This window comes from Cheilinus undulatus, linkage group 22, assembly GCF_018320785.1.
Source record: "Cheilinus undulatus linkage group 22, ASM1832078v1, whole genome shotgun sequence".
Taxonomy (NCBI): Eukaryota; Metazoa; Chordata; class Actinopteri; order Labriformes; family Labridae; genus Cheilinus; species Cheilinus undulatus.
In genome coordinates, this window is record NC_054886.1 from 33,834,727 (window position 1) to 33,856,434 (window position 21,708).

General features: G+C 39.4%; 1 protein-coding gene across 1 annotated transcript; it reads right to left on the reverse strand.

The window, feature by feature from the left end:
- Positions 1 to 4,704: 4,704 nt before the first annotated feature.
- Positions 4,705 to 21,075, reverse strand: LOC121504364 (toll-like receptor 2). The gene is made up of 11 exons (XM_041779073.1): positions 20,820 to 21,075; positions 20,168 to 20,324; positions 14,635 to 14,784; positions 10,873 to 11,079; positions 9,312 to 9,434; positions 8,982 to 9,132; positions 6,595 to 6,759; positions 6,041 to 6,220; positions 5,801 to 5,941; positions 5,217 to 5,722; positions 4,705 to 5,119 (listed from the first exon to the last, which is right to left on the reverse strand). Exons 1-11 carry the CDS (start codon positions 21,073 to 21,075, stop codon positions 4,705 to 4,707), a joined length of 2,451 nt encoding a protein of 816 aa, XP_041635007.1.
- Between the last annotated feature and the right edge of the window lie 633 nt (positions 21,076 to 21,708).

Sequence of the window (21,708 nt, forward strand, 5' to 3'; positions counted from 1 at the left end):
GACGGGCCTGCCCACATAGCACCAGTATTAACTCATTTTTGACACTTTTAACCCCTTCTTGATACTTTTTTTGCCTCTTTAACCAATTTTTGACATTCCTTAATGCCTTTTGAACCTCTTTTCTTCTGTTTTTTCCACTTTCTAACTCCTTTTCATTACTTGTTTTGCCACTATTAAACCATTTTTTGCCATTTTCCCCTCATTATGCCACTCTTTAATCTCTTTTTTGCAACTTTCTTGCTAATCATTGCCCTGTGTGCCTCTCTTTAACACCTTTTCACTACTGTGCCAGATTATTTTTGCTATATTTCTGCCCCTTTTCGCCCCTTTTTGATAGTTCAACCTAATTTTTGCCATTCTTTAGCCCCTTTTAAACCACTTTTCCACTTTGTTTTATCCCCTTTGTGCTACTCTTTTATCAATTTTTGCCACTTTTCTTACATTTTTTTCCATTTTTTATTCTGTTTAATTTACTTTTTTTGCATTTTTTTGCCACTTTGGACCCATTTTTGATACTTCTTTCCCCCTTTTACCTTTTTTTTTGTAACATTTCAACTTCTTTTCACAACTTTTCCTGTCAATTTTTTGTCCCTTTGTGCCACACTACAACCCTTTTCGCCACTTTATCTGTCCATTTTTGCAACATTTTTGCCAACTTTAAATCAATGTATTATTATTGTTATTATTATTATTATTATTATTTTACTAAAAATGACTGGCAAATAAATTTCTATAAAGAACAACCAGATGTTTAGTCATTCTGAAACTATTCCAATACTAATCATTTTTGGGGTGGATTTAACAAGCCTCCTTTTATGAATGTCATGACCTTCTGGGGGCCGGACAGAAAGCTTTGGGAGGCCTGATATGGCCCCCGGGCCGCCAGTTGATGATCATTGTTGTAGGGAGTGCATACAGGCACGTAGATGTCATACACACTACTGAGCCTCATTCTGAGTTGTCTAGATGAATTTCACAGGAGTTGGATCAGCCTGTGATCTGATTTTTCCACTTTTATTTCGAGTATGATTTGGTTTCCACTGACCGTTCTTATGTTATCTTGTTCTCAACACATTCCGCTATATAAAGAATAAAGATTTTCAACTGGAATATTTCATTCATCGAGAGCTGGGATGGGTTATTTAAGAGTTCCCTTTTTTTGAGCAGCGTTTTGTGTTGTTTGCCACTAAACCAGTAGTAAATCTGTGTACTTAGCAGTGCACTGTGCCTGGAACTCCTACAGGTGGCATTGCAACCTGATAAAAGAAGCACAGAAGTCATCCTTATTCAGGTAAAAACATGCTTTTCTTTATTCAACTAATTAGAACTACAACTTCCCAAAGAGTAATGCAGCGAGTTTCCTACAGTAAGGACAGCCTCAATCATGACATGTTCATTTGTTTGAATTAATAAAATCAATAATTAACAGAGTGAATGTAATTATAAAGACTTTTTAAACAGTGCAGGCAGTCTTCTAAATACAAAGGAAATTAGTCTTATTTCCACCTAATTATATATTTATCATCAAACCTTAATAAACATCATGTTATGATTTTTTACCACATTTAAAATATCTAATAGCTCTAATCAGGCCTGTTTTGACACAGATTTCAACATTAGATTAATGCATTTTTCATGTATGACTTTGTGTAACGTTGGCTGCTTTGGAGGAGGAGGCTGACTGATCTGCAGCAGCTGTATCAGATTTTCAAGCAGAGAACTGTTGTTGTATTTGGTTCTTGCAGGCTGGCCACTTAACCAGCCTTTAAAAGTCCTCTTTATTGCACACACAGTGCTCCTCTTGGCCACAGACATTAGCTTTGGTGATTAGAACCTTTAATTCCAATCTACCAATCATATGTTTCTAATGAAATTTGTCTGGTAATAATCGGCTGCCAATCTATCAGGGCATCTCTACTTTCGAATTGTCTGAAAATTTCCTGAAATCTTCCACACAGCATAAATCACATTCTTTAAGATAAAGTCTAATGCAAACAACTCATACTTGTCAGGGTTCATCTGGTCTTTGGACAGAGTTGTTTACCTAAATTTATTTGAGAATACAAATTGAAATGAGAGTTCGCGGTTTAACTGAAAGTACATTTAAGAACCCTCCAGGGATGGTTAAACTTGTCATCTGGCAGGAAATGGTGATGTGCTGCATGAGAGCTTCCTCTTCATCTATTGCATAGTTTGATAGACTGAATAACAGAGTGGGAAGACTGAGATCTGATAGAAATTTAAATCAATCCTCCTACTACATAGTGATACGCATGGGCAGAGCAGGGGTTTCCCCCTCCACTGATTACCAAGCCCACAGCAGGGGGAGCCCTTGAGAAGACTGGAGTGAAATTAGTACTAGTAATTTTTCCTTCTTAGTGTCTGTCTTGAATCAAAACCATCTAAATTAATTGGTTGACATACAGAAATTTGTGTCAGATGTGGTAAAAAAGTACATAAGGGCCCTGCTCCTCCCTATGCAGGGATAGAGAACAAAAAGCGGGGACAGAGAGCAAAATGATGACAATGGAGCAGAAGAAAACAGGAACAGAGAGCAAGATGAGTATGACAGAGGAGCAGAAATCAAGTGCAGGAGGCAAGATGTGGAAGATGGAGGAGAAGAAGCAGGGACAGATAGCAAGATGAGGATAATGTAGGGGAAAAAAGCAGGGACAGAGAGCAAGATTATGATGATGGAGGAGAAGAAAGCAGGGACAGAGTGCAAGATGAGGATGACGGAAGAGATGGAAGCAGGGACAGAGCCAAATGAGGATAATGTAGGGGAAGCAAGCAGGGACAGAGTGCAAGAAGAGGATAATGTAGGGGAAGCAAGCAGGGACAGAGTGCAAGAAGAGGATAATGTAGGGGAAGCAAGCAGGGACAGAGAGCAAGATGAGGATAATGTAGGGGAAGAGAGCAGGGACAGAGAGCAAGATGAGGATAATGTAGGGGAAGCAAGCAGGGACAGAGTGCAAGATGAGTATGACAGAGGAGAAGAAAGCAGGGACAGAGTGCAAGATGAGTATGACAGAGGAGAAGAAAGCAGGGACAGAGTGCAAGATGAGGATAATGTAGAGGAAGAAAGCAGGGACAGAGAGCCAGATGAGGATAATGTAGGGGAAGAGAGCAGGGATAGAGTGCAAAATGAGGTTAATGGAGGAGAGGAAAGCAGGGACAGAGTGCAAGATGAGGATAATGGAGGAGAGGAAAGCAGGGACAGAGAGCAAGATGAAGATAATGTAGGGAAAGAGAGCAGGGGCAGAGTGCAAGATGAGGATAATGGAGGAGAGGAAAGCAGGGACAGAGAACAAGATAAGTATGACAGAGGAGAAGAAAGCAGGGACGGAGTGCAAGATGAGGATAATGGGGGAGAGGAAAGCATGGACAGAGAACAAGATGAGGATAATGGAGGAGAGGAAAGCATGGACGGAGTGAAAGATGAGGATAATGGAGGAGAGGAAAGCAGGGACAGAGAACAAGATGAGGATAATGGAGGAGAGGAAAGCATGGACAGAGTGCAAGATGAGGATAATGGGGGAGAGGAAAGCAGGGACAGAGTGAAAGATGAGCATAATGGTGGAGAAGAAAGCAGGGACAGAGAGCAAGATGAGGATAATGTAGGGGAAGAGAGCAGGGACAGAGAGCAAGATGAGGATAATGGTGGATAAGAAAGCAGGGACAGAGAGCAAGATGAGGATAATGGAGGAGAAGAAAGCAGGGACAGAGCGAAAGATGAGGATAATGGAGGAGAGGAAAGCAGGGACAGAGTGCAAGATGAGTATGACAGAGGAGAAGAAAGCAGGGACAGAGTGCAAGATGAGGACGACAGAGCAGAAGAAAGCAGGGTCAAAGAGTAAGATGAGGGTAATGAAGGAGAGGAAAGCAGGGACAGAGAGCAAGATGATGATGAGGATAATGGAGGAGAAGAAAGCAGGGACAGAGAACAAGATGCAGAAAACTGAGGACGAGAGTGCAGGTACAGAGATCAGATGAATTCATGCCAGTAGACCGAGGATTTTGGCCAGAAAAACTCAGTAATAAAGACAGTTGTTTTCAGACCGCCCTCTAGAGAACATCCGTTTAATATGCATTAAGACCTGTTAAAGGGTGAAAAAAAACATATGCAGTACTGTAAGCATTTTCCTATTATGAGGGTTAGAATGCTGATGTTCCTGTAATCCTGCATACACATCACTGACACAAAGACACACTATGATTGGATTTGGTTGCAGAATATTTTGGGGTATTCAAAAAGGCTTTCTGATACACAGAAGTGCAACAACATGGCAGACAGATCCTATGGAGCTAGCAACAGGCTGGGTCGAAACAAAGACGGTAATCGTCCAGGAGAGAGCACATAAGCAAATAAAGGAAAAAGGAACACAAGGAGTCACTGTGGACTGACAATAAGAGCAGTCTGGGACGGGGGACACAAATAGGTGAGAAACTTCAGGAGCAGGATCTTAAATAGAGAGATAAATGTAAGTGACCACAGAAGAAAACAGGAGAAAATACTGTCTAGGTATCTCCTAGGTAACCCCCTTTTCATAGCATGTAAAAAGCTATTAAAAGAAAATGTCAAATAAAACTGATAACTCTGGGACTAATCAGCATGAAAGGGCTCATTATAATGCTAAAACCATTTCTTAATATCTCAAATGATCACTTAAAATCAATGTGCTCCTTCATCATTGAACTTATGTCTCAGTCATCGTCCTCTTCTTCCACTCTCAAAGCCCTACGAAGACTCTTCCAGAACTCCAGAACCCTCTCCTCCTCCTGAGGCCACTCCAGGTAGGTGGTGGACCTCATGAGTTTGTGTAGTTTATAGAAGCGTTTGGGGATGTTGTCTCTGGACAGCGGTTCCAACAGGATCAAGATGGCCGTCTCATCACCAGCATTCCCATCAAAGAGCCAGAAGTGGGAGAAGTCCAGCTCATAGCGGCACCAGTCGGACTGGACGAAATTCTCAGAGAGGACGAAGATGGTCCGCCTGCTTCGCTCGATGGCACTCATGATGTTGTCCATAATCCAGTGTCCGGGGAGGAAGTCCCGCTTGTGGAGGCAGAGGGTCAGAGGTCTGGGGCCTCTGGGGTTTGAGGAGTCCTCACCATTCTCTCTGTGGAAGAAAAAGCAAACACCATGAGCAAGTCTTGTTCCTTGTGTTAAACTTTTTCAGATGTGTCACTGATATTTGGCAAACAATCTGCTGTTACCCTGGCTGCTCCAGTTCAGGTACCAAGTAGTTTTCCACCCAGCTAGCATCCCTCTCGCTGTAGGACACAAAGGCGTCAAAGGACAGCAATGCTTCTGTATCCATTTTATCCTTCTGGCACCGTCGTCGACTGCTCCTCTTTGCCTTTAGCCACGCCCAAGTCATCTTGAGGTACCAGAATACATGGAGGTGCCAGAGCAGGATGCTCACCAGCAGGGCAACACACAGTGCCACACCACAGCTCACAGACACGAACAAAACCTGATGGCATTCAACAACAGAGAGACTGACTCCACCAACTGGTCGTCCCTGCAGGTACAGAGGGGAGTCGCAGACGTAGCTCTCCTCTCTGTCTGTTATCTGAACCTCTCCAGCATCTTTGAAGGCAGACTGGAGGAAGCTGACAAAGTCACAGGAGCAGACAAATTTGTTCTGACCCGCCTGGAGGCTCTGGAGTCGACTGTAGGACTGGAGGTCTGAAGGCCCAAACATGTTCATGGTGTTTGACTGTGAGGAAACAAGGAAGGGGTCACTCTTGGAACACTAGAGGTTGGAAGAAATGTTGGAGATGTGATTGGTCCTTACCTGTATTATCAGTGTTTGCAGATTAGGGAACAGCCGTCCATCTGGAAGGTTCACAAACTTGTTCCCAGAGAGGTAGAGCTCTCTCAGAACAGGCAGGAATAGGGAGAAGTTGTTGAGTCCGTTGTAGCTCAGATCTAACACCTGTAGATGATGAAGTTCATATCAAAATGAATGTTTAATGAGTGTTTTGAGGGTGTTTAATTGGTCAGGATTATTGCTTACACGCTTGACTTGACATACCTCCAGGGTTGTGGGTAGACAGCCGGTGATGGTTATGAGTTTAGCCCCGGAGATGTTGAGGTATCTCAGGGTGTGTGGCCAGGAGCAGCTCTGAGGCATGGAGCTGTATCCATTCCTGCTGACGTCCAGGTGAGTCAGTTTGGAGAGCTTAGTTACCATTTGACTCAGTGTGGACAGAGACTGGACAGCAGAGGGACAGAAAAAGACTTCAGGAGGCAGGTAAGAACTTCCTCAAGGTTTTTATCAAACTTTTTTAGCACTTTTTTACGTTTTTTAGCATGAGCTGCTAAGCTATGTTGCTTTCACAAGCACGTCAGTAAACACAACTTCTGGTCTTGGACTCAGTCCAACTGTAAGTTACCTCTTTGTTCAAGTGCCGGCTCGCCCCTTGAGTTATCGCGGGCAGGTTGGACATCACAGAGATTCCCGTAGGAATGAACTGACTTCCGCTTGACTTACCTCCATAACCCAACATATGTGGAAACAAGGGGAAGGCTTTGTTTGATCATCATCGTGTCCTGGCTGTTAACAAATAATTGATTTTTTGAACTCACCCTCAGAAAGTTTCCACTGATGTTTAAAACTCGAAGGTCCTTCATCGGGCTGCATCCATACCACAGTGTCTCCTCTAGAGCTAGGTCACTCAGGTGGTTGTCAGTCAGGTCCAGGTACTGCAGGTTCCCGAGCAACAAGGTTGAGAAACGGTTTATCACAAATACCTGAAAGTAAAAGTTAGTTTCACTTATGTTGAAAAGATACTGTAGTACAGTTGAAGTTTGCAGCTAGAGTCCTCACGGTAGTCAGTCCCCCGTGCTTGGCGATGTGCTAACTGCTTAAGAGCTGACGTGTTACTAAGGTGAACCTGCAATTTGGTAGCTAGTTGAAGCACTAACATCACACCCACTCTTCCTTGTGTTCTTTCATCTTTAGACTAGTTTTCACTTTTGTAAATATAAATTTACGTTTAATCTACTAGGTAATTATACCGCTAAGAACATCCTAACTAATACTAGCTCAGTTACACACAGACTGTCTCCTGTTTGACTGAGGTGCATTCATGGTCTACCGCAAACTGTAGGATGGGATTGGATCGGTCACTTGGATCGGCACCGTCAGTCAGATATCCAATGTATTAATTACAGCCATATCAGACCTGATACTGATATTGGATCGGATTGGTCCCATCCCTACCAATTTTTGTCAATTTTAGCACATTTTTGCCACTTAAAACCCATTTTTGTCAATTTTATAACCTTTCCACCACTTTGTCTGCCTGTTTTTGTCACTTCTAAAACAATTCTTGCCCCTTTCTTCCTACTGTTGCCTCATTATTGCCACTATTAATCACTTAAACACCCATTTTTGCCCATTTTAACCACAGTTATCCCATTTTTGCCAGTTTATATCAACTTTTCATCCCAGTCCACCTAATTTCCCTCATTTTTTTGCACTTTAAAACATTTCAGCCACTTTTAATCCCCTTAACCACTTTTTGTGCCCATTTTTGCCAATTTAATCAATTTTTGGTTATTTTTTGCCACTTTTATCTAATTTTTGCCACTCTTAACTCATTTATGTTCTTTAAAAATCCAATTTCATCACCTTTTCCACCATTTTTTGCCAATATTGACCAATTTAAATATGCGAGCAAATGCATTTGTTCATGTTAGGTTTATTTTATGTACAGGCATAAAGAACCAGAGGAAATATGTAGGATATGAATCACAAACACGCGCATTTCCACCTCTAACCAAAATGTGACCACAAATATGCTAATTACGCACATATATAAATTTACTGTATATTTGAGATATGATATATTCTTACCTATTGATTGAAAGGACCCATGCATCCTCATGCATGTCCATCCACTTGCTATGAAGTGAGGGCAAAGTCAAAATTGTCCAAATGTTCCCCTTTCTTAGCCCCAGACAGTAGAATTCAGAGGTAACATTTCCCACTGTAAACACTCCACTTACGGCATGTCCGGCCGTAAACATAGGCACAGATTCGCACCCGAGCACACACGTTGGAGCACACAAACTTTTCCTTCCGCATGTAGCCCACTCTCAGACATCCATATCTAGTGGCATGAATCGTTTTATTTAATTCTGATGATGTTTAGTGGGTGAGATAGCGCTTCAGACACTCTGAGTCCATGGAAGGTAAACCATGTGTGAGTTGACAAAGGGGTTAAAATGGTGCGCTGGCACCATCTGCTGGATCACTGTAGAATGGTGAAATTTAGAGCCCTGGTGATCGAGTGACTGCATAGAAAGGTTGCTATAAGTTGTTTTGGTGCCATAGACACACAGTCAAAAAACGTGTTTTTAATGGAGGTCTGTTGTCCGATATCGGACAAACAAGGATGGATGGAGCTATTTCATGTCAATCGAGTTCTATGGGTGACACGTTTTTTTTTTGTTTGTTTTTTTTTTTGTTTTTTTTTATATGAAGAAAAACAATAACTTTGGCCAAATTTGATGCCTCAATCTATAAAAATGTGACTATCAACTCAAAAAAATGCTGATAAAAAGGATGAATGTCCTCAAAACAGACATAGTAGGATCCGAGGGTTAAGGGACTGTAATCAATGCCTCACTAGGCAGCTTTCACCCAGACATTGCTCTTATTGCTGCCTCTCAGTTTTCGTCTTGACAGCACTTTGTGATTGAAATCAGATTTCATATTTAATTGAATAAAGCAGAAAGTGACATAACTTTTGATTTTACGTTTCACTTTTATATTCCAACTCAGATTGTATTTTCTGATATCAAAACTGGGGAAATTAAGCCACATGTCTCACCCAACAGTTGCATCTGTCATGTTCCTTGAATTTATTTCTTGTTTTTGTTTTGGTTTGAGGTATTTTTTTTTCATGAGGTTTTGTGGTAAACTTACAGAAAAGCAATCACGCCATGTGTTGATTTCTCCTTCATACCTTAGCGTTGATCGCAGAAATCTTTCTTGGGTAGCGCAGCAGCAGGAAAAACTCTGAATACTTTACAAATTTCATCAAATCCAGAATCACAGGGTTTCGTACAAAAACCTCATCAAGAGCACTGACATTTGTTGCACTGGGTAGCTCCCACCTAACAGGAAGCATAAAACAAAAAATTACCAAGATGCTTTAGCCCATCCTTTGTCTTTAGATCTATAACTTCATATTTGTTGTCTCTTCCTGTCAAAGTTTACAGAGGAAGTATCTCGTGTGTAAAAGTAGAGTTTAAAGTTGGTATAACAGTCTAATGCTGATGCAGTGGTTTCCTACCTGCCCTCACTTGTCAGTGTGACGTCCTCCATAGAAAAATAAGTGATGGGCTGTCCATTCATGATCCACATGGCTTCCATAAATGCCTGATCTGATATGGTAATGTTCCGGAGAGTAGCACTCCTACAAAGAGACATCGACGAGGACGATCGGAAAAAAATGCACATGGCGTATAGAACAGGGGGCATCAAGTACATTCGCACAAGGGCCAGATTTAGTCTTAACAGAGTCTCTGGGGGCCGGACTTCCAAAAAACGAAAAATTAAATTAATATATTGTTCTGATTAACATATAGTGTTTTATTCATTACCAGTGAGATCTATCCTTATCTATAATACCGTGGTTGGAGACAGGCATAAACAGAATTGGCTGGAAAAAATGGTCCCTCAACAATTAGGATTTAGCACCGATTTTAACTCGTGTTTCACTCTTTACACTACTTTACTGCTTCAGTCTGCCATTTTCTGTGCCACTTTAAACCCATTTTTTAATACTTCTTGCTATTTTATCACTCTTTCACCCACTTTCCTGCCTTTTCACTACTTTGTCATTGGCTATTTATGCACCTCTCATCCACTTTTAACACATTTTTGATACTTTTTGCCCTTTTTGCCTCTTTCACCTCATATTTACCATTCTTTGACTCCTTTAAACCATTTTACTTGCGTGTCTTATCCCTCCTTCATCCATTTTTGCCACTTTTTGTCCATTTTTGCCCCTTTTTTCCTTTTATACTAATGGTTTGCCAAATTTTAACCTCTTTTCTTCACTTTTCCTGCAGGTATTGTCCCTTTGTGTACACTTATCACCCATTTTTGTCACTCTCTAGCCCCTTTTCTACCACTTTATTCGGTCATGTTTGCCAGTTTTAACACATTTTGTTAATATTTACTGATAATGGCTGACAAGTGAATTTCTGTGAAAACAGATCAAATGTTAGTAATTCTAAAACTATTTCAATATTAATTATTGGGGTGGATTTAAGAGCTGAAGACATTTAAAGCCAAAAGCTACTCTTAAAACCACAACATCTACTTTCCTGCTTTTCTGAATTTAATGACCTTCTGTGGGCCTGAAAAGAAGCTTTGTGGGGCCTGATTTGGCCCCCAGGCTGCCAGTTGTTAATCAGTGGTATAGAAGGTTTTAATTTAATGATAAACATCAGCATGCTAAACACAAACTTATATGTCCATTCTTAATAAAACCATCATTTTCTATGTCAGCATTTGGCTTCAGGAATTCAGCTAAAATATTTCAATCGCCCCCTTGTGGCTGGCTGTGATAAATCAGACTGATCTCACTATTAGAGCCTAACAATAACGCATTTGTAAGAAAAAAAAATCAACAAAATTATGTCAATAAGACCACTTTTAAAATATCTTAAGTTTTTTTTATAAGAGTTAATCCCCCAAAGTGCCTGTGTAGCAGAAAGCTAACCCTTGTCCACATGTAGTTGATGACCCCTGGCATACATCATGGCATGGACAGGATGCTGACGTGTAAATCAGGTTTTAGGAGATTTTAATGGTGCAAAAAAGAAATATTGAGGAGACATATTTACCTGATTCTCTTCTTGGCTGACACTTTGATTGGTTGCACAGACTCTTTCCCAATCAGATGAGCGTCTTGCAGAACGATGGGTGTGTTTGGGTATGATACATCGGCGAGCACGGCTGAAGCTAGGGCTGGGTTTGTTAAAAATGGACCATAGAGACTCAAGGTCACATGACCTAGTGGCCACACATCTGCCAGAGCCCCAGACTCATACCTATGGAGGGGAAAGAAAGGTGCTGACTTTAATTATTGGATTTTTGTTACAGATTTTCATTTGTTGACCCCAGCCAGACTACCCTGGGTATGTTCATTAAAGGCCCTCTAAAGTAAAAATAAATCCATGTTTAGGGTTGTTGTATGACAGGTCACTGTGTCATGAACCTCCAGGTCAAATTTCAGTCAAATAAAACATCTCTAGGTTTATAAAATTAAGCTTCATAATCATGAAAAATGAGGCAGTAAACTCTGCTCCAGGATGCTGTGGGCGTGTCTGTTCAATGAGCTGAAGCCACGCCCACTTAGGTGAAACTACAGCTTGACTTGGGGCCTTAAAGTAACTTAACAATGCTCAGAATAACTGTGGAGAAACAGAAATGGTACACACATTTGGGAAATTGGAAATTTCCATGACAGTGATGACTATGTCTAATTTCATTCAAATGAAATTTGTGTCCATACCTAGTTTATTACAGTCAACTTAATTAAGCTAAATCACTTATAAAATCATGTACACAGAGTGAACTGAAACAAAACTAAAAAAATATGCCTCAAAAAAAAAAAAAAAAAAAAAAAAAGTGAAAAGGAAACAAAAATTGATTTAAAAAAATCTGGATCAATTTCAACCTTGGTTCACATTCATAAACAATTGATTTAATGTCCCAGTTGGACCTTTAGATTTCTGATCAATTATAATAATTGTATGAATTAACCAAATATCATGCTAAAGCTGTCTTCTCTGGACTTGATTTTGCACAAAAATTATATGAAAAGGGATTTATTTCTGTGTTCTTGAATAAAACTGTTACAACCTGAATTATTTAATTTTTCCATTTTGCTATAAACCACAGATTCAAAAACATCATCCAAACATATTTTGAGGAAGTGTCTTTGTGACTAATGATAAACTGTGCCTGAAATAGTACAGATTATTTGGCCTGAGCACAGGTTCTTATGAGGGTTGAATCCAAAGTACTTAAGTTCTGCCACTAGGTGGCTCTAAATCCTAATAATAAAAAACAGTAGAGCTGTGCTGCTCAGATGGAAAGGTGGATAAATTCAACTATACAATCATAACTTTGGTTAAAAAGGTTACAAAAGTTAACATTTTGATAGATAAACTTCTTTGAATTGAACTATTGGTCCTTAAGAAAGGGAAGAAAATTCTTGAGGTTTTGTGAGACATATAAGTGTATACATTTTGATTTAAAAGTTTGGGCTGGAATTTGAAAAATCAATGATTTACTGTCTTCTTTTTCATACTATATTTCATCAGCCGTAAAGCAGCAAGTTATTAAACTGTCAGATGAACTACTGCCAGGTAAAGGTCAAATGTAAAAACAAATGTCCCCAGTTTTCTAACAGAAGATGGGAACCTGGCCCCTGGAAAAGAGAAAAGTCACTCTTCCCCTTCTCTTTCCTGATATTTCATCAACAAAATGTTTACTCAAGCAGCTGTTAAGAGGTTTGATCCTTGGTGATGTCATCTGGAGAAATTCTATTCTATTCTATTCTATTCTATTCTATTCTATTCTATTTTTCTATTCTATTCTATTCTACTCTTTCTGTTCTTTTTTGTCTATTGTATTCTGATCTGTGCTATTCTTTTGAATCTATTCTATTCTGTTCTAATCTTTCTATTCTATTCTATTCAATTCTATACTATTCTACTTTTTTCTATTCCATTCTATTCTACTCTTCCTGTTCTATTTCTTCTATTCTATTCTGTTCTACTCATTCTATTCTTTTCTATTTCATTCTATTAATTTTATTCTATTCCATTCTACCTTTTCTATTCTTTTTTATTCTATTCCATTCTGTTCAATTCTACTCATTCTATTCATTCTATTCATTCTATTCTATTCTATTCTATTCTACTCTTTCTTTTTTATTCTTTTCTGTTCTATTCTATTCTACTCTTTCTTTTCTATTCATTCTATTCTCTTCTTTTCTTTCTATTCTAGTTATTCTATTCTATTCTATTCTATTCCACTCTTTCTATTTTATTTATTCTCCTCTATTCTGTTCTTTTTCTGTGTATTCTATTCTATTCTTTATATTCTATTTTTTCTTTCTATTCTAGTTATTCTATTCTATTCTATTCTATTCTATTCTACTTTATTCATTCTGTTCTCTTCTTTTCTATTCTATTGAATTCTATTCTTTATATTTTACTCTTTCTCTTCTCTTCTATTCTTTTCTATTATATTATTTTCTATTCTATCCTAATTTTATTCTGTTTGGTTCTTTTCTGTTCTTTTCTATTCTATTCTATTCTATTCTATTCTATTCTAATATTTTTATTCAGTCTTTTCTATTCTTTTCTATTCTTCTCATTCTATTCTATTCATTCTATTCTGTTCTTTAAGGTCTATTCTATTCTACTCTCTATATTATATTCTAGTTTTTCTCTTCTATTCTACTCTTTCTATTTTATTATTCTTTTCTGTTCTTTTCTTTCTATTCTATTCTATTCTTTAAATTCTATTCTAGTTTTTCTATTCTATTCTATTCTACTCTTTCTATTTTATTCATTCTATTCTATTCTATTGTATTCTTTTCTTTATACTCTACTCTTTCTCTTCTATGCTTTCTTTTTTATTATATTCTTTTCTATTCTATCCTAATTTTATTCTGTTCTGTTCCATTCTTTTCTATTCTCTTCATTCTGTTCTGTTCCATTCTTTTCTATTTAATTCTATTCTTTCTATTCTCTGCTTTCTATTCTTTTTATTCTCTTTTGCTCTGTTCTATCCTTTCTATTGTATTCTTTTGTATTCTCTTCATTCTATTCTATTGTATTCTATTGTTTTTGATTGTTTTTGATTCTTTTCTAGTTTTTAGCAGAGGGATTTATCGGCAAGTCATAAATCCATCATCTATGTTCACAGATATATTTTTAGGTCATGAAAGACTGCTGTAAACTTGTGTAAAAAGAGAATTACATATTTCCACTAATATGGTCTTTGTGAATTAACAAGCCTAAAATATTTCATCATTTTTACACCTGTTTTCCTCCTTTTTGGCACTGTTGTCACTTGTTTTGCCATGATTTGGCCCCTGATCACTACTTTTTCCATCATTTTTTGGCACTTTTGACCTGTTTTAATCCATTTTTTTTATATTTGTAAATTATTTTTCCCTCAAACAATGTTTCAGTTTCTTCCACTTTTCACTTCCACTTTTCTGTTATCCTGACATTTGTGCACATTATAGTGCAGCCATTAAGTCTTTCCTAATTACTTTCCTAATTATCTAGTCCAGTGTGTCCATCCACATTGTTAACATCACCAACCAATAGGAAACTCTGTTTTTAGAAAGGAGATTACATTTTGACAAATGTTATATTGTACTTGAGTATAAATAGATCTTTTTTTTCTTTGTTTAGAGTGTTTGATTTTTCAGGTTAAACATAAAATATGTTTATCACAGCTTAACTTTACCCCACCCCCCGTTTGGCTGTCCAGAATGTTCTCCCCTTTCTCCTGTTATGGTCAGCATTCCTAACAATGATTGTGAACTTTCCAGTGATGCAGCACTGTCAGCTCCCCACCTTTCAAGGTTATTGGCATGTAGAGTGAGCTCCTCCAGCTCTGTGACCCCTGACAGATCTCCTCTCTTTATCTCCAGCAGAGCAGGACCTCCAAAAGCCAGCCTCCTCAGTCGGACCAGGCTCTGAAACACGGGGGGAGACCCCAGACGGCTGGAGAAGAGGAAGTGAGAGAATATATGTGAAAATATGTAGACAGTTCAAGTCACATGCAATGTGAAGATTATTCATCTGTATCTAAGCCGGGTTCTTTACCTGTACGGGTTGTTGAGCAGGTTGAGCTGCTGCAGAGCTCCGAGCTTGCTGAACCATTCATGGCTGAGAGCGGTCAGGTTATTATCAGACAGATCCAGATTCTCCAGACTCCAAAGAGAATCAAACGCCGATGGATGGATCACAGCTAGACTGTTACCTGAGAGAGTTTTAATATTATCCTGAATCATTATTTCTTTCACCTTCTTTTGCCGTTTAATGGACACAGATTTGCATTAAGCATTTGTAGCTCATTCTTGTAAATAATCATGACTGTCAGCTCACAGAATAGTCATATCTTATTAAAGCATTTTATCCAGTCTCATTTTTGATGCCCAGTCATTATTACCGTGTAGACTCAGAGCCGTCAGCCTCCTGTGGCCGGTCAGATCTTCATCGGTCACCTCAGTGATGTTGTTAAAGGAAAGATCAAGAGTCGAAGCACGGCCCGTAACCTCAGGAACACGGATGAACCCGCCGTAGGAACAATTACAGAACAATTTCCAGTCACAGCGTCCGCAAGTTGATCTCTCTCCATCAGCGTCTGACCTCTGAGTCCAGCAGAGGAAGAGGAGGAGGAGAAAAAGATGCTGCTTCATATTGCAGAGGTAGAAAAATGCTTTCAGGTGATAGAATCAGAACGGTGTGACTGAAGCAGATTCTTGGAGCAGCAGTGAGGCAGGGAGACTTGGAGTTAAAGAGAAGTACATCCAGGGAGGAAGTGTGAACTTGATAAAGGAGGAAGTTTTTAATATTTTCACCTAATTTACCCCCTTACCTATATTCATCGAGTTCCTTCCCCAGTGACTGAATAAAGGAACAAAAGTGAGGGACACAACTGCAGCAGAAGATTTGGCAAGTTTTTCATGGGCACAACCCACATACTCAGCTCTGCTGCTCATCCCACAAACACATGTTCCTTACAAATGTGGCTCCATTTAAACGGGTAATAAACAGGCTTTCCAAGGGTATAAGATTTATTACCAAGAAGCATTGTTACAACAAAGAAATTACCAACCAACCACATATTTCCTTACTTTTACTGCTAAGTTTATTTACTTTAGTGGGCCCCAGTTACCTAGCAGCCTAATTATCAGGAGGCTAGTATTACCTAGTGATTGCCTAGTAGTTATCTAGAAGTTATCCAGTTGTACCTGGTAGTTACCTTTTAATTTCCAAGTGTTTTGGTAGGATTAATTAGCTAATAAATACCTAGAAATTATCTAGTGATTACATAGTAATTTTGGAGTCTAGAGAATTGTAATTTTAGAGTTTTCATTTCAGCTTACTAAAATGACGAGGGTTAAATTTCTTTTTCCCCTTACATTGAAATGACCAGCGGATGTCTGAGGAAGTTAAAAACCTTGGGGTCGAGAGCTTTAACCAAACATGAAAAGAGGTAGTGAGCATAAATATTTACTTTCAGGGGAAACTTTTGTAAGTATGACCAGATGAACTTAAAGAGAATTCTCACTTTTCAACGTTTTAGACAAATAAAATTTCCAAAATAAAAACGTGGGTGTCAGTTGTTTGGTATGAATGTCAAGCAAACTAATGAATTTAGTTTTTTAGTTGAGCTTAAATTGAAAATTTAACACCAGAACTGACTTCTAGTCGAGCAGTACGCTGCTGTTTAATCTTATCTTGTTATAGTTTACCTCATCTTTTACACGACTATGACCACAGCAACATTTGCTCCGTCTCTGGTGTCCCGTTCTAGATCATCACTTCCTTTTAGTCATAGTCCCTCCTAGGAGGTGATCTTGTGATTTGATATAACATTATTTTCTAACTCAGAAGCTGGATGTGAGTAGCTGTTTTGGACTGACGATAACTGATTTCTTTACAAAATTTTTTTTTTACTATCAGTAGAAAATTGATTTTACTGCTGCATTTGGGTGGCGGTATTTTTAAATTTGGCACAAAAAAGAAAACTTGTGTTTGATATATTATTTCTTGTAAAAATAATTCTTGGTAATAAATCTTGTTATTAGAACATTGTTTATTGCGCTTTTAAATGGTGCCAATTTTTTAAGGAACATGTGTTTGTGGGATGAGCAGCAGAGCTGAGTATGTGGGTTGCACCCATGAAAATGTTGCCAAATCTTCTTGGCTGTCTTCTGCAGATTTGCTGTCAAGGTTTGCAGGAAGATATGGCCGACAGCTCTCTGCCCAGACAATCCAGAACTGACTAAGCACAGCCTCACTGGAAAAACAAGGCTTGTCATCATTGGAGGCTATCTCAAAGCAGAGAGATATCCAGTTGAGATTCTGCAACCAGTGGCAACCCCATATCTCCACAGTCTGGGACCAAACTCTATCCTCCATTATGATGTAGCTGGCCCCACAGAGTGCGGTTTATCAGAGACTACCTCAACAATTTGGGAGTGGAGAGGCTGGAATGTCCTGCCAGCAGTCCTGACCTCAACCCCACTGACCACTTGTGGGATCAGCTTGGGTTTGCTGGTCGTGCCAGAGTGACCAACACAACCATGTTGGCTGGCTTGCGACTAATGCTGATTGAAGAATGGGATGCCATCCCACAGCAGTGTGTGACCAGGCTGGTGATCAGCATGAGGGGGAGGAGCCAGGCTGTTGTGGCTGAGGCTCCTGTTTGTTAAATGAATAAACTGTGAAACTGCCGATATGTCTTCAGACTTCGATCATCCTGTCCACCAAACAAGAGTCAATGATAGGATAAGCTGATTAAAGATTTGGCAGATTTTTCATGGATGCAACCCATATACTCAGCTCTGCTGCTCATCTCACAAATGCATGTTCCTTACAAACGTGGCATCATTTTAAAGGGAAATAAACAGGCTTTCTAATGGTGTAAGATTTATTGCAAAGAAGCATTGTTAAAAAAACGAAATAATCTTCCAAACACGAATATCCTTACTTTTTTGTGCTAAGTTTATAATAATATACATAACAGGCAGATTCTGACCATCAGATTTTGTGTTTTCAGGCAGGAGAACCCCAAAACAACGGACTGGGTTGGCTCTTTTTTGGGTTGGAAGGTACCTTACTTCAGGAGTTCCCAAAGCTTATTTCCCCTCCAGATTAGTCCCAGAGACCAGGACCCCCAATATCCCTGGAGGTGGTTAAAGTGTGCAGTTTTGCATGAGGCCAGGGTCCTTTTCCCCACTTTGGGAGCCACTGCTAGATACCCAAATATTTGTAAAAAATACTAAAAAAATAGGTTTCTCATGATATAAGGTTTCTTAATTATGCTTTACCCTGCTATCATGCCATACTACCCAACCAGTCTCCCTCATTTTGCTCTCATATGAGTTGCTTATCGCCATAATAGAATATTCATTATACTTCAAGACAGGTATTATCGATAAAGACCATTTTATTTGTATAACACTTTTATAAACAAGAGTTCAGATTTGACATGAAAACCCAGACATCAACAAAAAACAATAAAACAGCAATAGAAGAAACAAAAATACAATGAAAATGTCTGACCCAAACATCATAAGAACCCAGGCATCACTAGGACTCCAAAGATTTAGGAAGAACTTACCAGTGAAAGGAAATCATAAGGAGACATTATTCTGAAGCATCTTTTCAGTTAGCAAAGCCACACATGCACAGCTGATACCAAAAAGACAATTAAAATTTATATCCAAATACCCGACAGTGCTTGCCTCCATGAGCATCATAAATTCACTGATCAGATCTCGCTAAACCAGGTGTAATCTATAAGAAACATACTAAATAAGCTACTCACTATTAAGCAATTCTCCTCACACAAAAATGCATTTACTTTTTGTACGCCATTTTACAACACAGGACTCTATCAATCCATTGTTTGAACCTACCCTACTAGAATTTTCTAGATGCAAATACAGTTTGAGGCTTTTGAAGGGGGTGCTTGGACCTGCTGTGGCCAGAGAGGCTTTTTTGGATAATCTTTTTTGTTCTACTTAGTGCACTCTTAGCCACTTAATTACACAGAATATACAGAACATGATCTTTATCATTAAAAAGAAAACCCACCTTCCTTTTTTTGCTACAAACACCAATTATCAATGCCTGAGATTGTCAAGTAGCCACACGCCACAGTATTGATGTCCTGCCTCTTCTGCTTATGAGAACACATTATTTACTAATAGATACAAATGCAAAATCCCTTAGGTTTGAGTCAATTATGAGACAAAAAAAGGGTTCTGAAAATTCCACTGACTTATGTCTGGCTGCAGACCTCAATGGTTGGGCATTTATCTGCAGACCTGTACAATGGGGCAACCTGGACCTTTGGGCAGAAATGACAAACATTACCCAAGCCAGAACCACAGTGATGCATTTATGACATATATTTTCTGCTTGCTATGAATAAAAATCTAAAAATTTACTATGTAGGAAAAAATTAAAATGAATTCACCAAAACTAAGGAAATCCAAAGAGGGTTGAGGTTAAGCAACTGAACCCTAAATGTCAGGGTTAGGGCTAGGGGGAAGGAGATAAAATTTGAATTAACACACCCCAAACTAGATTAACATCCAAAGAGGGTCAGGGTTAGGCACCTCAACCCCAAAGGTTAGGGTTAAGGGGATGAAATTGAAAATACCCCACCAATACCTCCAAAAGCCAGCCTCCTCAGTCTGACCAGGCTTTGAAACACGCGGGGAGACCCCAGACAGCTGGAGAAGAGGAAGTGAGAGAATATATGTGAAAATATGTAGACAGTTCAAGTCACATGCAATGTGAAGATTATTTGTGACTAACCATGTGTCTATGTGGAACAAAGAGCACAGAAAACTTTGTGTATGTGGTAGAACTGCTTGCTTACAGTAGGTGGCAGTATGACAAAGTCAGATGCTAAACTATTAATGTGACTTGGACTGACATTCATCAGTAAATTTGAAGCAAATCAGATGCTCAATATAAGAGTTAGTGCAACTTCCTGCCAAATGGCGAGATGCCAGAAGGAACTGGGCTGAAGAGCAGAAGGTTGTTGGATCAAATCCCAGTGGGAGCCAAGCTAGCAGCCAGAGAGGCTCAATCACGCCGTGAGCACTGTCAAAGAGCCCTTAAGCAAGGCACTGAACTCCCCCCACAGCTCAATGGTAGAGCTTTACTAAAGAGCAGCAGGGCCATCACTCTATGTATGTTAAATATGGATTTGAATTTGTAAAAAACAACAACAACAGAGTGTAAACTGTTCATCCCCCTTCAGGGGATATATAAAAGTACGACTTTACTGCAGCTTCCCTTCAGGAAACATGAAACTTTTAAGAATCACACACTGAGAATGGGAACACAAGAGGTTTACCTGTAGGGGTTGTTGAGCAGGTTGAGCTGCTGCAGAGCTCCAAGCTTGTTGAACCATTCATGGTTGAGAGCGGTCAGGTTATTATCAGACAGATCCAGATTCTCCAGACTCCAAAGAGAATCAAACGCTGATGGATGGATCACAGCTAGACTGTTACCTGAAAGAACACGATCTACATTAAAACTATCCTGCAGTATTATTGGATTATTAAAAACATCATAGTCGGCGCACCAGTAGTCGAGTGGTTAAGGCGCGCACCATATACGCAGGCGACCCGGGTTGAAATCCAGCCTGTGGCATTATTTCCTGCATGTCTCTCTTCCCTGTTTCTGACTCTATCCACTGTCCTATCTAATAAAGGAAAAAAATGCCAAAAATATATCTTTAAAAAAAACAAACATCATAGTCTTACAGAAAAGGAATTATTTTTCATTATCAGTAAAGGCCACAATTTTGAATTTCTTCAGCTGTTTAGCTCATCTCTCTTGTTTTGTTGAAAGGCTAGGGTTTGCATTTACCCTTTATTTTCAGTAGAACATGTCTACTCTGTGTTGTGGTCTACCTCTAGTCTATAATCATCACATTCAGCTCACATATTAGGAATATCTTCTCAGTCTTTATCTAACCCTAACCCTAATCCAGTCATCTTTACCATGTAGACTCAGAACCTTCAACTTCCTGTGGCCAGTCAGATCATCATCAGTCACCTCAGTGATGCTGTTGAAGGAGAGATCAAAAGTCAAGGCGCGGTCTGTTACCACAGGAACACGGGTGAATCCATCGTAGGCGCAGTTACACAAGAACTCCTGGTCACAGCGTCCGCAGGTAGGTCTCTCTCCATCAGCGTCTGACCTCTGAGCCCAGCTGAGGAAGAGGAGGAGGAAAAGACGGTATGTTCGCTGCTTCATATTGCAGTGGGAGAGAAGTGCATTGAGGTGACAGAACCACAGCAAAGTGAATGATATAGATTCATGGGGGCAGTGAGGCAGAGATGGAGCAAAAGAGAAGTACATCTAGGAAGGCGGTTTAACAATAGGGTAAAAATGTGGAAAAATAGAGAACCAAGCTGAAAAACAGGAAGGAGATTTAGGTCGTTTTCACATCTGATAGTCCGGGGACTCGGTCCGTTTTGGAACGGAAATTGCAACAATGTTGTTCTTTCCTTTGGTTTAGTTCGCATTCATACTGCTCTTTGTCAAATGGACCAAACCGTCTGAACACCTACAACATCTGCCCACTAAGGGCGCTGTCGTCACAAATGGTGACGAAGAAGAAAAGCCGGCGTAGAAGAAGACGAAACGGGGAAATCCAGCTGCTTCCACCGGTCTTTTTTCCAAGTAAACAATGAAAAAAAAAAACAGAATTTACCACAGTCTTGGGGTTTCTGCTCTCGCATTGGGGCATAAAGAGCAGCCAGCGAAACGTGATTCTTTAAATAAGACTCAGCACTGACAACGACATGTTGCTATGGCTACACAGATGCAAGCGAGGTACCGACGTATTTGAGTGTATTAAATCACATATATATCATTACGCTTTAT